Source organism: Cetorhinus maximus, chromosome 7 (genome assembly GCF_964194155.1).
Source record: "Cetorhinus maximus chromosome 7, sCetMax3.hap1.1, whole genome shotgun sequence".
In the NCBI taxonomy this organism is placed as follows: domain Eukaryota; kingdom Metazoa; phylum Chordata; class Chondrichthyes; order Lamniformes; family Cetorhinidae; genus Cetorhinus; species Cetorhinus maximus.
In genome coordinates this window covers 882,585-894,597 of record NC_135885.1, presented here as the reverse complement: position 1 = coordinate 894,597, position 12,013 = coordinate 882,585, and the positions used below count along the sequence as shown (strand labels likewise).

The 12,013-nt window shown below is 50.6% G+C and overlaps 1 protein-coding gene across 1 annotated transcript in view; it reads left to right on the top strand.

The window, feature by feature from the left end:
- Positions 1 to 12,013, top strand: part of LOC144682516 (FH2 domain-containing protein 1-like) — a 97,584-nt gene that overhangs the window by 64,902 nt on the left and 20,669 nt on the right. Inside the window, exons 11-13 of the mRNA XM_078544905.1 lie at positions 649 to 766; positions 10,045 to 10,209; positions 11,018 to 11,636. Of these exons, the coding sequence (XP_078401031.1) occupies positions 649 to 766; positions 10,045 to 10,209; positions 11,018 to 11,636 (902 nt within the window). The remainder of the gene's footprint in view (positions 1 to 648; positions 767 to 10,044; positions 10,210 to 11,017; positions 11,637 to 12,013) is intronic.

Below are 12,013 nucleotides of genomic sequence, written 5' to 3'. Positions count from 1 at the left end.
ACTTCCTGGCCACCGCTCCAATGCTCTTGGCAATTCCTCCAATCTCAGGCCCTCCCTCAGCCTGGGCACCTTTCCATCCTTAAACTCACGGAGTCTGAGTTCAATAACCTGCCCCTCGACCTCAGCCCCCTCCCCTCCCTGGGCCCCCCCCACATCAAGGAAGACAGATCAAGCCCCCTCGCCATCCATTCTCCATTAGTCAGCCTGTTGCTGTGGTAACTGTGGGGGGAGGGGGATTGTTTCCGTGTATCCCAGAATCACTGAATTGTTACAGCGCAGAAGGAGGCCATTCGGCCCATTGTGTCAGCACCAGCTCTCCGAGTGTGAAAATCACCCAGTGCCATTCTCCTGCCTTCTCCCCGTAACCCTGAACATTCTTCCTGTTCAGATAACTGTCTAATTCCCTTCTGACAGCCTCGATTGAACCTGCCTCCCCCACACTCTCAGGCAGCGCATTCCAGACACAAACCACTCGCTGCATGAAAAAGTTTTCCTTATATCACTTTTGCTTCTTTTACGAATTACTTTAAAGTTGTGCCCTCCCGTTCTCAGTCCTTCCCCAAGTAGGAGCAGTGAGCAGTTGTGTCCCTGAGTCTCAGAGGGATGTTGAATGGTGCAGTAATTATTCCCTTCTTCCTCCCGGTGAAGACTATTCAAACAGGAGTTGGAGGGCGAGTTTGAGAGATTGAAGCAGAAGCTTCACTTGGTGAAAGGAGACATGGAGAAACAGCTGGATATCCGAGATCAGATGGAAGATTTTATCCAGGTTGGTGCCGATACTCTGGGTCAGGTGTGGGGGGAATGGGGGTGGAGACTAGTGCTCCCTGTGGGCATCAGGGCTCAGCGATGCATGTGGGGGTCAGGGCTGGAGGTCAGTCCGTACCTTCCTGTGAAGGCGATGGGAGTGACATTGTCACTGGACGAGTAATCCAGAAACCCAGGGAATCCCACATCGGCAGATGGTGGACTTTGAATTCAATAAAAATCTGGAAGTAAAAGTCTGATGATGACCAGAAAACCATTGTCGATTGTTGTAAAAACCCATCTGGTTCACTAATGTCCTTTAGGGAAGGAAATCTGCCGTCCTTACCCGGTCTGGCCTACATGTGACTCCAGACCCACAGCAATGAGTTTGACTCTGAAATGGCCAAGCCAGACACTCAGTTGTATCAAACCGCTACAAAGTCACAATAAAGGAATAAAACTGGACGGACCACCCGGCATCGACCTAGGCACCGGAAACAACAACGGCAAACTCAGCCCTGTCGACCCTGCAAATGCCCCCTTACGGCGAGTGCCAAAATTGGGAGAGCTGTCTCACAGACTAGTCAAGCAACAGCCTGACATAGTCATCCTCACCGAATCATACCTTACAGATAATGTCCCAGACTCCACCATCACCATCTCTGGGTATGTCTCACCAGCAGGACAGAATCACAGAATTGTTATTGTGTAGAAGGAGGCCATTTGGCCCATCGTGTCTCCGATGCCCTCTCAGCATTTTAGCTTAGCTCCTTTCCCCATAACCCTGCACATTGTTTCATCTAATGACCTCTTGAATGCCTCGATTAAACCACACCGCACTTTCAAACAGTGCATTCCAAACCCTAACTCCTTGCTGTGTGAAAAAGTTTTTCTCACCTGGCATTTGCTTATTCTGCAAAACAATTTAAAACGGTGTCCCCTGTTTCTCGATCCGTTTACGGGCGGGAACAGTTTCTCCCTATCTACTCTGTGCAGACCCCTCATGATTTTGCAAACTTCTATCTAGTCTCCTCTCAGGCTTCTCCTCTCCAAGGAAAACAGTCCCAACTTCTCCAATCTTTCCTCATAACTGAAGTTTCTCATCCCTGGAACCATTCTCGTAAACCTCTTCTGCACTCTCTCTAATGCATTCACACCCTTCCTATAGTGTGACGCCCAGAACTGTACACAATACTCCAGCTGAGGTTTAACCAGTGTCTTATATAAGTTAATCATAACCTCCCTGTTATTGTACTCCATGCCCCTATTAATGAAGCCTAGAATGCTGTATGCTTTAGAAACAGCTCCCTCTACCTGTCCTTCCACCTTTAAAGACTTATGTACATATACACCCAGGTGTCTCTGCTCCTGCACACCATTTAGAATAGTATCCTTTATTTTATACTGTCTCTCCATGCTCTTTGTACCAAAGTGTATCACCTCACACTTCTCCGCACTGAACTTCATCTGCCACCTATCTGCTCACTCCACCAATGTGTCAAAAAATTTTGAAATTCTACACTGTCCTCCTCACAGTTTACAATTATCCCAAGTTTTGTGTCATCTGCAAACTTTGAAATTCTCCCCTGCACACCAAGATCTAGATCATTAATATATATCAGGAAAAGCAAGGGTCCCAATACCGACCCCTGGGGAACTCCACTACAAACCTTCCTCCAGTCCGAAAAATATCCATTAATCATTACTCACTGTTTCCCATCCCTCAGCCAATTTTGTATCCACACTGCTATTGTCCCTTTTATTCCATGACCTATAACTTTCCTCTCATGTCTGTTGTGTGGCACTGTATCGAACACCTTTTGGAAGTCCATATACACCACATCAACAGCCTTGCCCTCATCAACCATCTCTGTTACCCCCTCAAAAAACTCCAACAAGTTAGACACAATTTTCCTTTAACAAGTCCATGCTGACTCTTCTGAATCAATCCACATTTTTCCATGTGACTATTAATCCCGAATAATTGTTTCTAGAAGTTTCCCCACCACCGAAGTTAAACTGACTGGTCTGTAATTGCAGGGCAGATCTTTACAGCCTTTTGTGAATAAGGGTGTAATGTTTGCAATTCTCCAGTCCTCCGGCACCTCCCCTGAATCCAGGGGAGATTGAAAGATTATGGCCAGTGCCTCTGCAATTTCCACTCTCACTTCCTTCAATATTCTTGGATGCATCTCATCCAGTCCCAGCGCCTTATCAACTTTAAGTACCGACAGCTTATCCAATACCACCTCCTCATCAATTTTAAACCCTTCTAGTGACTGAGTTTCTTCCTCTGTCACCATGGCCTGGGCAGCATCTGCCTCGTAGGTGAAGACAGATGCAAAGTATTCATTTAACACCTCAACCATGCCTCTTGCCCCTATGTGTAAATCCCCTTTTTGGTCCCTAATCGGCCCTAGTCCTCCTTTTACCACCCTTTTACTATTGATGTGCTTATAGAATACTTTTGGATTTCCTTTTATGTTAGCTGCCAGCCTTTTTTCATAATCTCTCTTTGCTTCTTGTATTTGCTTTTTCACATCCCTCTGAACCTTCTGTATTCAGCTTGGTTCTCAGTTGTATTTGCTACCTGACACCTGGCGTAAACACACTTTTTCTTCTTTAACTTAATTTCTATCTCCTTTGTCATCCAGGTAGCTGTTGATTTGTTTGACCTTGACTGTGCCCAAACCATCTCCTCTTTGAAGGTAGCCCATCGCTCAGCTACTGTTTCTCCCGCCAACCTTTGGTTCCAGTCTGTCCGGTCCAGCTCCGTTCTTGCCCCATTGACGTCCGCTCTCTGCCGGAGGATTATTCTTACTCTGGATTGACCAATGTCATTTTCCACCATCATCCTAAACCTTATGATACTGTCCCCTAAATGCTCCCCCACTGTCATTTGATCTACTTTCCCACCTCATTCCCAAGAACCAGGGGTAGAATTTTGCCCCTGTTGGCTGGGCACGGTGGGGACTGGCTGGGGGGGGTCAGAAAGCCGACTGCTGCCCCTGGACCGCGATTTCACGCTGGCCAATGAAGGCCCCGCCCAGCGTGAAATGCGCGTGGCAGTGCTCAGCGCTGCCTGTGTGGGGAGTGGAGGAGGGCGAGTGGGGTGAGTGGGGACCTGTGTGCGTGAGTGAGCCCTTGAAAATCTCCCTAAGGCACAGAGCTGCCTCAGGGAGATGTCCAGTTTTAATAAAAAATAATAAAGATTTAAAAAATGTTATAAAACATGTCCCTTCATGTGACTCTGTGATGTGGCACCTGTGGATGAGATTTCCTAAAAAGTGCAAAGGCCACTTGGCCTTTTCGTCTGCTCGTTGACCCTAAGGTTGGACAGGCAGCAAAAAATTTCAGTTAATTATCTTTTTAATGGCCTTAAAATGCCTTTTAATTGTTGGTGGGGGCTCTGCCGATTCCTGTGCGCTCCCACTCCCTGAAATATTGCCCGGCTGTGTGTTGACATCCAGATGCTCACCTGATGTTAACAGGAGTCATTTTATGTTGAAGCAGGTCTGGAGCAAGCCCACCGGCCGAGGTAAAAATCCTGCCCCAGGTCGAGCAGTGCCTCCTTTCCTGTTGGACTGGACACATACTGTTGTAGGAAATTCTCCTCAACACAATCTAGAAACGCTTGTCCCTCACTGCCCCTTACACCACCACTATCTCAGTCTATATACGGGTAATTAAAGTCCCCCATTATAACTACTCTATGATGTTTACACCTCTCTGTAATTTCCTTGCAGATTTGCTCCTCTATATCCTTCCCACAAGCTGGTGGTCTATATATTACACCGAGTAATGTAATTGTACCCTTATTCCTTAGCTCTAGCCAAATCGATTCTGTCCTTGAATCCTCTGACACATCCTCCTTCTCCAGTATTGCAATACTCTCCTTAACCAAAAATGACACCCCTCCCCCTTTTATCCCTTTCCTATCTTTTCTGAACACCTTGTAACCAGGAATATTTAACACCCAGTTCTGCCCTTCCTTAAACCAAGTCTCTGTTATCACCACAACACCATAATCCCATAAGACAATCTGTACCTGTAACTCCCCAGTTTTATTAACTATACTCCGTACATTCACACACATGCAGTGTAACCCTGATTTAGACTTCGTTACTTGCTCCCTCACTCCGACTCCATTTTTTAACTTACTATTCTCTATTTCAGTGCTATCTGCCTCTCCCAGAATTCCATGTACCCTGGTATTATTCTCTAAAATTCTCTCCTGGTTCCCACACCCCTGCTGAGTTAGTTTAAAGCCCTCCCAACAGCACCAGCAAAAGCCCCATAAGGAACTCAGTCCCAGCTCTGTTCAGGTGCAGCCTGTCCGGCTTGTACAGGTGCCATCTCCCCCAGAACCAGTCCCAGTGTCCCAGGAACCTAAAGCCCTCCCTCCTGCACCATCTTTCCAGTCACACATTCATCTGCTTTATCCTCCTATTTCTGTACTCACTGGCACGTGGCACTGGGAGTAATCTGGAGATTACTACATTAAAGGTCCTGTTTGCTAATTTTCTACCTAGCTCCCTAAATTCTGATTGCAGGACCACATCCCCCTTCCTACCTAAGTCATTGGTACCAATGTGGACCACGACCTCTGGCTGTTTACCCTCCCCCAGAAGAATGTCCTGCAGCCGCTCTGTGACATCCTTGACCCTGGTACCAGAGAGGCAACATCCCATCCTGGAGTCACATTGACGGCCACAGAAACACTTGTCTGCTCCTCTAACTAAAGAATCCCCTGTCAGTGCTGCCCTTCCACCCTTCATCCTCCCCTCCTGTACAGCTGGGCCACCCGTGGTGCCACGGGTTTGTCTCTTGCTGCCCTCCTCCAAGGACCCATCACCCTCACCGATATCCAGAATGGAAAACCAGTTAGTGAGCGGGACCTCTGGGGACTCCTGCACTACCTGCCTGTTTCCCTTGGACTGCCTGGTGGTCACCCATTCCCTACCTGCCTGCTTGCCCCTAACGTGGTGTGACCACCTCACGGAACCTGCTATCCACATAGTTCTCTGCCTCTCGGATGCAGCTCAGTGACTCCAGCCGCTGCTCAAGTGCTGAAACGCGGAGCTGAAGTTTGTGCAGCCGGTGACACTTCCTGCACATGGGCTCGTCTGGGTCACGAGAAGTGTCCACGACTTCCCACGTGTCACAGGATGGGCATTCCACTTGGCTGAGCTGTCCTGCCATGCCTTAACCTTAAACTTTTAAATCACTTTATTTACTTTAACTTTAGTTACTTTTACTTACTTTGACCTTACTCTTGTACAATTAATTATAAACTGGAGATTAGTAGATAGTAGAAATTCATCACCCTTGCTCACAAATCAGCTCCCTCTCCTGTGCCGATAAATTCTTACTTTCCTTGTGCTTGTTTAGAAATTTACATTTTTAAAATTACTGGGGTTCAAACACAGTCCCGAACAACTCAACAACCAATCAATGCACAACTTTCCTGTGATGTCAATCTGACACTTTCTTCAAATCCACCGAGCTGCTCAGGAAAGGTCCAACTCCCCTCCCCCACCCGGAACCTGCTCCCACTCAATTCCGACTCCCCTCCCCCCCCCGGAACCTGCTCCCCCTCAGGTCCAACTCCCCTCCCCCCCCCGGAACCTGCTCCCCCTCAGGTCCAACTCCCCTCCCCCCCCCGGAACCTGCTCCCCCTCAGGTCCAACTCCCCTCCCCCACCCGGAACCTGCTCCCACTCAATTCCGACTCCCCTCCCCCCCCCGGAACCTGCTCCCCCTCAGGTCCAACTCCCCTCCCCCCCCCGGAACCTGCTCCCCCTCAGGTCCAACTCCCCTCCCCCCCCCGGAACCTGCTCCCACTCAATTCCGACTCCCCTCCCCCCCCCGGAACCTGCTCCCACTCAGGTCCAACTCCCCTCCCCCACCCGAGAACCTGCTCCCACTCAATTCCGACTCCCCTCCCCCACCCGAGAACCTGCTCCCACTCAGGTCCGACTCCCCTCCCCCCCCCGGAACCTGCTCCCCCTCAGGTCCGACTCCCCTCCCCCCCCCCGGAACCTGCTCCCCCTCAGGTCCGACTCTCCTCTCCCCCTGGGACCTGCTCCCACTCAGGTCCGTCTCCTCTCATGCTGTTTTCAATCTCCCAAATTCCTCTCCTCCCAAGAACAGACCCAGCAGAGATGGCAGCACAGTGTTATACAGGAGAGGGAATATCCCTGGGAGTCCTCAACATTGACCATGGACCCCATGAAGTCTCATGGCGTCAGGTCAAACATGGGCAAGGAAACCTCCTGCTGATTATCACATACTCACTCCCTCAGCTGATGAATCAGTGCTCGCTCAGTAACACCACTACTGACCGAGCTGGCCGAGTCCTAAAGGACATAGCTGCTGGACTGGGTCTGCGGCAGGTGTTGAGGGAACCAAGAGGGAAAAACATTCTTGACCTCATCCTCACCAACCTGCCCGCCACAGATGCATCTGTCCATGACAGTATCGGTAGGAGTGACCACCGCACAGTCATTGTGGAGATGAAGTCCCATCTTCACATTGAGGATACCCTCCATCGTGTTGTGTGGCACTACCACCGTGCTAAATAGGATAGATTTCGAACAGATCTAGCAACTCAAGACTGGGCGTCCATGAGGCGCTGTGGGCCATCAGCAGCAGCAGAATTGCACTTGAACACAATCTGTAACCTCATGGCCCAGCATATCCCCCACTCTACCATTACCATCAAGCCAGGCGAGCAGCACCAGGCATACCTATAAATGAGGTGTCAACCTGGTGAAGCTATAACACAGGACTACTTGCGTGTCAAACAGCATAAGCAGCAGGTGTTAGACTGAGCTAATCGATCCCACAACCAACCGATCAGATCTAAGCTCTGCAGTCCTGCCACATCCAGTCATGAATGGTGGTGGACAATTAAATAACTCACTGGAGGAGGCTTCACAAATATCCCCATCCTCAATGATGGAGGAGCCCAGCACATCAGTGCAAAAGATAAGGCTAAAGCTTTCGCTACAATCTTCAGCCAGAAGTGCTGAGTGGATGATCCATCTCGGCCTCCTCCGGAGGTCCCCAGCATCACAGATGCCAGTCTTCAGACAATTCGATTCACTCCACATGATATCAAGAAATGGCTGAAGGCACTGGATACTGCAAAGGTTATGGGCCCTGACAATATTCCAGCAATAGTACTGAAGACTTGTGCTCCAGAACTTGCTGCGCCCCTAGCCAAGCTGTTCCAGTACAGATACAACACTGGCATCTACCCAGCTATGTGGAAAATTGCCCAGGTATATCCTGTACACAAAAAGCAGGACAAATCCAACCCGGCCAATTACCGGCCCATCAGTCTACCCTCCATTATCAGTAAAGTAATGGAAGGGGTCATCAACAGTGTTATCACTTGCTTAGCAATAACCTGCTCACTGACGCCCAGTTTGGGTTCTGCCAGGGCACTCAGCTCCTGACCTCATTATAGCCTTGGTCCAAACATGGACAAAAGAGCTGAACTCCCAAGGTGAGGTGAGAGTGACTGCCCTTGACATCAAGGCAGCATTTGACTGAGTGTGGCATCATCGAGCCCTAACAAAACTGGAGTCAATGGGAATCAGGGGGAAAACTCTCCACTGGTTGGAGTCATACCGAGCACAAAGGAAGATGGTTGTAGTTGTTGGAGGTCAATCATCTCAGCTCCAGGACATCCCTGCAGGAGTTCCTCAGGGTAGTGTCCTCGGCCCAACCATCTTCAGCTGCTTCATCAATGACCTTCCTTCCATCATAAGGTCAGAAGTGGGGATGTTCACTGATGATTGCACAATGTTCAGCACCATTCGAGACTCCTCAGATACTGAAGCAGTCCATGTCCAAATGCAGCAAGACCGGACAATATCCAGGCTTGGGCTGACAAGTGGCAAATAACTTTGGCACCACACAATTGTCAGGCAATGACATCTCCAACAAGAGAGAATTTAACCACCGCCCCTTGACATTCAATGGCCTTACCATATCCACTTGCCTGGATGAGTGCAGCTCCCACAACACTCAAGAAGCTTGACACCATCCAGGACAAAGCAGCCGCTTGATTGGCACCACATCCACAAACATTCACTGCCTCCAACACTGATGCTCAGTTACAGCAGTGTGTACTGTTATAGACCGTGATGGGAGGAGTGCGCAGTTAATTCTAGCCCCTCTTCTCCACAGGTTGTAACAATAGATTGAATGTTTAATTCACCCACAAAACTGGCCAATTGTTTATCTTTGATACTGTTATTCCCAGCATCAAAAAACTAACCAGGCTTCTTTCAGTGAACACAAATAAATAATTGATTTATTATAAAGTGGACTTCTTTTAAAAAACAAGTTAATAAACTGGTTAACATGTAAGTTGTTGTTTAGAAGTGTAAGATTTTCCCCTTTTAAAAAACACAGATATTGGAACCGCTGTCCACTCTCACACAAACACAAAACAGGACAAGACAAACCCAGTCCTGGGCTGAGGCTGGAGTATGGGAAGGTTTCTTTTCAAAGGATAAGATGTGAAGAGATCGCTGGGTTAAAACCCTGTAACTCCCTCCCTAACAGCACTGTGGGTGTACCTACACCACATGGGCTGCAGCGGCTCAAGAAGGCAGCTCACCACCACCTTCTCAAGGGCAATTAGGGATGGGTAATAAACGCTGGCCCAGCCAGCGAAGCCCACATCCTGTGAATGAATAACAACAAGCACCGGGGGTCAGTGCTCCCAGCTGGGGTTAGAGGTCAGGGTTCAGCACTTCTGGTTAGGCTCAGGGGCCAGTGCTCCTTCTCGAGGTCAGGGTCAGGGGTCAGTGCTCTCTGTTGGGGTCAGGGGTCAGTGCTCCTTCTCGAGGTCGGGGTCAGGGGTCAGTGCTCTCTGTCGGGGTCAGGGGTCAGTGCTCCTTCTCGAGGTCGGGGTCAGGGGTCAGGGGTCAGTGCTCTCTGTCGGGGTCGGGTCAGTGCTCCTTCTCGAGATCAGGGTCAGGGGTCAGTGCTCTCTGTCGGGGTCAGGGGTCAGTGCTCCTTCTCGAGGTCGGGGTCAGGGGTCAGTGCTCTCTGTCGGGGTCAGGGGTCAGTGCTGCTTCTCGAGGTCGGGGTCAGGGGTCAGTGCTCTCTGCCGGGGTCAGGGGTCAGTGCTCCTTCTCGAGGTCGGGGTCAGGGGTCAGTGCTCTCTGTCGGGGTCAGGGGTCAATGCTCCTTCTCGAGATCAGGGTCAGGGGTCAGTGCTCTCTGTCGGGGTCAGGGACTCCTCTGTCCTATCAGTGAATGATGTGTTTGTACCTGTCAGGAGGCGGAGGGGGAGCTGGAGAAGGTCCAGAGGTCAGTGACGGAGCTTCAGGCTGTGAGTCGGCAGCTGGCTGAGTATTTCTGTGAGGAGGAGGAGAAATTCAAACTGGAGGAATGCTGCAACATTTTCAAAACCTTCGGAGAGAAATTCATCACAGCAACAGAGGTAGGGGGAGGGGGAGGGGGAGGGGAGGGGGGAGGGCTGAGGGGTGAGGGGGGTGAGGGAGGGTGAGGGGGACGGGTGACAGGAGGGATGGGGAAAGGGAGAGAGGAGGGGAGGGGGAGGGGTGAGGGATGGGAGGAGAGAGGAGGGGAGGGAGAGGGAGGGGCGAGAGGTAGGGGAGAGGGAGTGGGAGGTTGAGGGCAGAGGCAGAGGTAAGGGAGATAGGGCGGGGAGGTAGGTGGGAGAGGGGGAATTGAGGGGGGAGGGGAGATAGGGAGGGGAAGGGGTAAGGAGGGGGAGGGGAGTGAGGGAAGGGAGGGGAATGCGGAGTGGGGGAGGGGAGAGGGGGGAAGTGGAGAGGAGGAGGAGAGGGGATAGGGAGAGAGGGGTGAGCGAGAGGGGCTGGGTTTGGGTTGAAGCAGAGACCAATTCTCTCAGTCTCTCTCTCTCTCAGTCTCTCTCTCTCAGTCTCTCTCTCTCTCTCTCTCAGTCTCTCTCTCTCATTGTCTCTCTCTCTGTCTCTCTCTCAGTTTCAGTCTCTCTCTCTCTGTCTCTCTCTCTCTTTGTCTCTCTCTCTCTCTGTCTCTCTCTCTCTGTCTCTGTCTCTCTCTCTCTCTTTGTCTCTCTCTCTGTCTCTCTCTCTCTGTCTTTTTCTCTCTCTCTCTGTCTCTCTCTCTCTCTGTCTCTCTCCCTCTCTCTGTCTCTCCTTCTCTCTGTCTCTTTCTCTCTCTCTCTGTCTCTCTCTCTCTCTTTTATCCTCACTCTCTCTCCCACTCTCTCACCATTTCTCTCTCACTCTCTCTTGTTTCAGGAGAACCGGCATCGTGCACTGTTGGAGATTAAACGTCAGGAGAGGGAGAGGGAGGAGAAGAAAGCCAAAAGAATCTCGATTGCCACCTGCTCCCACAAGGAGAAGGATCTCCGTGGAGTTGATCTGGAGTTTCTGCTGCTGAAAAATTTGAAAAACTCTTTCCGACAGAGGAGCCTGAGACGGGATGAACCTTCTATTCCCAGGAGCCAATCCTTGAAACAGTTTCAAGGAGCTGAGAGAAACAGCTCCCGGACCTCGTCCCCGACACAAGAGGATGTGAGGCGTCTGCGTGAGGTGTCACAGAGGCTGCTGAGCTTTCAGGCTGGACAGTCCAGCCCTCAGCAACGCCTCAGACAGATGGTGTTCGCACAGCACTCGCGAATCTCTGAGGAGTCAAACGAGTCGATGAGGGAAAGTTCTGAATTAGCTGATGGTGGGAACACTGAGACTGATGGACATGAGCAGCGAGGAAACCCCACTTCAGAAAGCGATGGTACAAAGCCCGAGCGGCCTGTCAGCCCCACAAAACCAAGACTGGACAACAGGCAGAAGGAGATTAGCCGCAGGCACACCATCACTGCCTTCCCCCACGAGCCACTGGACGGAGATGTCCAGTCAGGTACAGTCAGACCTGCTGAAACCTGCACCCCCAACATCCCAACAGGGCCCTCACAGTCCACTGAAAACCAGGCAAACAAAAGCCAAGCCCATCTTCCAGAAGATTCTCCTCCTGATTTAGAAAAACAAAGCAATGGGCTGCTTGCAAATGTTCCTCAGAAAAGCCACTCGAAAGCAATGCGCAGACCCTGGTCCCACTCAGATAGAAACTCATCCAGAGCCTCTGCGCGTCTCTTCTCTCGCAGTTTCTCTGGAGACAGACCTCCAACTGCACAAAGGAAGCGTCCCCTCACTCGAGGTTTATCTGACAGGGCACCTTCACCCGCAGCTTCGAGGAAACCCTCCATATCACTCAATCCATTGAGGCCTGTTGCAGTC